Below are 4781 nucleotides of genomic sequence, written 5' to 3'. Positions count from 1 at the left end.
CCCACAGGTCTGTGTGCCTCTGAAAAGGTTTTCTTCTTTGTATCTTTCAGTGAGGGAATCCAGTGTTTCTTTTCAAATATGCATGGAAGTGATGGCATCTTTTCCCTCAGGAACATCCAAGGTGGTGTCACTGGCATTAGGAGCTGCATTATTTGCAGGGAAGGCTTCATCGTGCTGTTTCCAGGAACTGTAATGCTGGTAAGCAGTACACGTGGGGAACAGGTTTTTCTGCCTTCTGTTCTTAGTCCTGCCACAGCATCCTTTTGGCCAAGTCACCCCCCTGAGGGTTTTGCAAATGTGCTATATTAGGATAACAATTTACCTTTTAACTGTTGTTTGTTGTTAGGGGCAGAGGAGGACTTGCCCTGAGGCAAGTGCTTCTGGAGAAGGGGCCGGTGGTGAGATGGGATCTTAGCTCTGCCTCTGCATCTCACAGGCAGTGATGCCATCCCCAAGTGATGGGGACAATGCAAAGCAGATAGAAGTGCTTAATAGCACCTTCTGCTGGGCTACAACCAATCCCACTGGTGGATGGCCTTTTGGGCAGAGTGAGAAGCATTATTAACCAGAGATCAGGTAGGACCTTACTCCAAGCAGCCTGCAGTCAGTACCAGCATACCCTGAGCCTTCTTCTGAAGCCTCACTGAGCAAAGCAGCTCCAGCTCTGACCAGCTGTTCAGTGCCTTGTTTTCCCTTTAATACATTTAAGCCCAACATCTCCAAGTCAGGATTCACTATGTTGACCTCTGCTTCCAGGACAGGTTTGAGACATATTGAAACAACACTAGGAATAAAAGCCAGTAACCCCCAACTGGCTTCCAGGTGGTCTTACGTAGGTTTGCAAGGCAGATTATATTACTGCATAGCTGTACCCTGTGTCCCTGTGTGACTGTACAGGGAAAGCCAGGTATGTTGGCATTCCACAGTGAGATATGTCAATGGATGCAGAGATCCAGATCCAAATCCCCCTGGAGTCTGGAACTCAGGGTCCAAGCCATTATCTGAGTACTGGTGGCCAGAAGTTTTACCTCTTCCCTCTGAATCATCCAGCATTGACCAGAGGGTTGTGCAAGCTGGTGGCCTATTCTATCCAACATTCTATTCCCAAAGAGAATTCAGTTGCAACTAGGAGAGGCACAGGTAGTGACTACAATTTCTCTGAGTGAAGAAACAGCATGTTACTGGAGAGTCCCAATCCTTTGCTTCCTCAGCCTCTGCAGGTCTGGCACATGGAAAGCCCAGAGGCACTGAAGTATCCCACTCAAGCAGCCAAGTGTTAACAACCTCTCCAAACTCTAATTTGCCTTTGATATAGACTTAATTGTTTGCGTCACCCACTGGGCTGGGGGAGGGCTATAAAAGGGGCTGCAGCCATTGTCTGAGGCAGAAGAGAGCCCAGAAACAGCTCCCTCTCCCAGTCTTCCTCATTCAGCACAGTAGTCACAGCCTGAGCATCATGCAGCTGGTGGCCAGCCTGATGTCCGTTCTGCTGCTGGTGTGGAGCGTGAGAGCCACGGCACTGCCTGGAGAAGAGAGACTCGCAATACAGAGCACCAGGGTGAGTATAATGCACCCTGGGCAGGAGCTGGGTGAGGTGGGAGCACACAGGAGCAGGCTGGAGCCAGGCTAATAAGGGCAATCAGGCTTTACCTGATGCAAACTCTTCCACCCCTCTATATTCCAAGGCACTACAGCTTCATGCACTGCAAAGCATGGGCTATTAGTACAACTTACTAGCCGATTTACTTAGGAAAGGTACCAGGGCAGATGACAGAAAGATGCAAAAGTGAAGTCTGAGCTAAGCAAAAACTGGCAAAAAAGACAGAGCAGAGAAAAAAAGGAGAAAATCATATTGCTTAAAGAGTACAGCACGAGAGAATAAAACAGAGTGCTAGGGAGGGAGGGAAAAGATACGTAATTGGTAAAATGATCAAGGGAGATGATATTTTAAATAGGACTCATGGGAAGGGCAAATGTTTAAAAGATGGGTTCAGCGGGAAAGTAACAGAGGAATAATAAATGAAGTAATTATATCAGAATAAAATTGCTTTTTCCAGAGTAGTATTCACAAGGGGAGTTATACTGACATAGTTCTGCTAGAATAATTACACTCTGAACCAGCACAGCTCTATGCAGTGGCAGAACTTATTATAGCAGTATAATTATCCTACCAACTGGCAAAACTCTAATATTATAATGGCTACAGCACTATAATAACTTTGTACTATTTCCCTAAGAGGCCGAAGGGGTAGGAAGCAATAGCATAACATAATCACAAGCTGTGTTCTGCTTGCCCTCGTCCCACAGTCTTCTCACCTGCATGTTCCTTGCCATCCTTGCTGTTCCTCTGAGCTGTGGTTAGTCACCCCACACTCTGCCAGTCCAGTCCATAGCTGTATCCATAAGGCTGCTGTTGCTTCATTCCCGCAGTGGAGCTACCCAGAGAAGTGAAGGATCCCACTGCTGGTTTCAAAGGCATTAACTTCTCCTTTGTGCGTATCCACATCGGTTTTTCTGCCTTAGCGTTGGCTGCAGCTCATCCATCAGTGTCTCACTGCTTCAGGAGCGGGCTCACATCCCATTAACAACAAAACTGGCTGTGAGAAAGATACGTACACAGTGTGAGGTGCTAGGGCTAGCGTTGTGCTAGAGATCAGGGCTTCTGCAGCTGGCTGGGATTAACCCTTCTGGGGAAGACTGAACTTCCAGCTGTATGTTCTTGCAGTGACAAATCCAATACGTAAAAAGTAAACTTTCTGTACAAATCCTGGGGAAAATGAAACCAAGTTGTAGGAATAAATCGGTAAATAAGGCTCTGGTAAAAATTATTCAAGTGTAATGACTCTTCTACACACTGTTGCTTACAAAATAATGATATAATAGATATAATGATTCTCTTCAGAGCATTCTGCTAACTGGGAAACTGTTAGATACTAATGAACCAATCCCCACAGGCACCACTGCTGTAACTCAGACAAATGTTGTAAGTATGCAAAATATTTGGATTTTACATATAAACAACCATAAAATGCATAGCAATGGGAAGCAGAGATCTGAGGATTCGGATGTGCTGGTGGATGTAGTAGAGAGAATTGAGCAGCTACCCAAAGGTGTGCTGCAACCCACCCATGCTAAGATCTCTAGCTGCTGCCAAAGAGCCCTGATCTGTTGCAGCACAGGCAGAGCAGGGATGTTTGGGAATGGATTACTGCAGGGGAAGAGCTGTCTAGTTTCACGAACAGCCACGGCTGATCATGCATAAGGAATATCCCCTAACAGAAGGCTTTTTGCCTTCCTCACTCCTGAGTCTGAAGCAGAGCCTGGCTCTGCTTGCAGCAGGTTATGTCAATACATAGTGCTTACAGCTAGGAAGGAAGCTTACAAGATAACATGACCCAGGAGGCACATTTAGCTGGGTTCCCCAGTCCATCTCCTAAAGGCTCGAGTCATTTTTATACTTGCAGCACAGGAGTAGGAATCAGGACAGGCACAAACTGGCTTTTTTTTCTGCTACAGACACAGCATGTAATTCTTCTGTGCCTCAGTTTCTCCTGGCGGGGGGAGCAGGGTTAGTTACTAGAGCTGAGAAAGTGGTTAGAAGTTACCCATAAACATTCTGGAACATAAAATAATTGCTGCTGCCTGTATTTATCCATCCTTTAGTTGCTCACCAAGTGGTCCTTAAGCGAGTCAGTGGATAAACGCAGCCGTCCCAGCAGTAAACATGGCATTTGTGGGAAGTGGCATGGAAGTGCACCTCCAAGATTCCCATACGCATGGGAAACAGGATCTGTTCCTGTCAAACCATCTATCCCAGCTTGCCCGGTACCATGTCTCTGCTAATGAGTCTCAGAGACCTGGAATGCTCAGGCAAGAGGTAACTCCTAAGATTAGCTGCATGTAAAGTTAAGAGAAATAAGGTAACTCACAGCTTGTTACTGACAGAAACCCCTCAAGCCCCAAACCATTCTGCTGCGGGAAAGGGATGGAGCTCAGCAACTCGGAACTTCATTCTGCCTTCCCCCGAGGTCAGGCTATTGAAATATGGGCTCCTGGTCTTGAAACACAAGCTGCCTGTCTCCACGGCTGAAGTATTTTGCTCTGAATACTGTGGGATCTCTCTCCCCACCAACCCAGCCCTCTCCTTTGCTGCATTTCATTCTCCGCACTTTACATGGGGTTGCAGCCCCCGGTGCACTTAATATTCCTGAGGACTTGGTGCCCCTTTCCCAATGTTCCCACAGAGGATGCTGAGCCGTCGGAGCAGTGAAGGCAGCATGGGTTTACTGGGAGAGGAGGCAGCCTGGCATTCAGAGATCCAATTCGTGCAGGCAGCAAGGGATTTTACAGCCAATTCATGCCTGTTTGTTAGCAGCTCTTTTCCAGTTGCAACATGGCACGTGTGCCTGTCCCCTTCCAGCTGGGAAAAGGGGATCCCTCAGCTCCAGCACAGCTTTGCTGACGGGAAAAGCACCGGCTCCGAGGACAGCGCCCAGGGGAGGCGGGGAAGTGAGAAGGAGCCACATGGGGGATGTCTGCACCCTGCTACATCCCCTGCCTCGATGGTTGCAGGGGACAGGGCCTCCATCCATCCCTTTTCCCTGCCCTCCGCCCGCAGGAACAGAGCACGGTGCGGAAAGACGCGATCCTGAAGATGCTGGCGGGGCTGCTGGACAGCGTGGACGCGGGGCGCGAGGCGGCCTCCCCGGACGTGGAAGAGGAGGGCAAGCTGGAGGAGGAGCGGGCGGTGCTGGGGCGGCTCGCTCAGCTATCGCCGCGGG

At 48.7% G+C, this 4781-nt stretch overlaps 1 protein-coding gene across 1 annotated transcript; it reads left to right on the top strand.

Annotated features, from left to right (window-relative positions):
* Positions 1-1456: 1456 nt before the first annotated feature.
* On the top strand, positions 1457-4773 carry LOC104399420 (somatostatin-2-like; the record flags this gene model as incomplete). Its single annotated transcript, XM_010015006.1, has 2 exons — positions 1457-1558; positions 4619-4773. Coding segments are annotated over exons 1-2 (257 nt in total), but the record flags the coding sequence as incomplete, so codon positions are not given.
* Between the last annotated feature and the right edge of the window lie 8 nt (positions 4774-4781).

The sequence above is a fragment of the Nestor notabilis genome, unplaced genomic scaffold (assembly GCF_000696875.1).
Source record: "Nestor notabilis isolate BGI_N333 unplaced genomic scaffold, ASM69687v1 Scaffold36495, whole genome shotgun sequence".
NCBI lineage: Eukaryota > Metazoa > Chordata > Aves > Psittaciformes > Psittacidae > Nestor > Nestor notabilis.
Note: the sequence above shows the minus strand (reverse complement) of the source record. Positions and strands in the feature narration are given on the sequence as shown.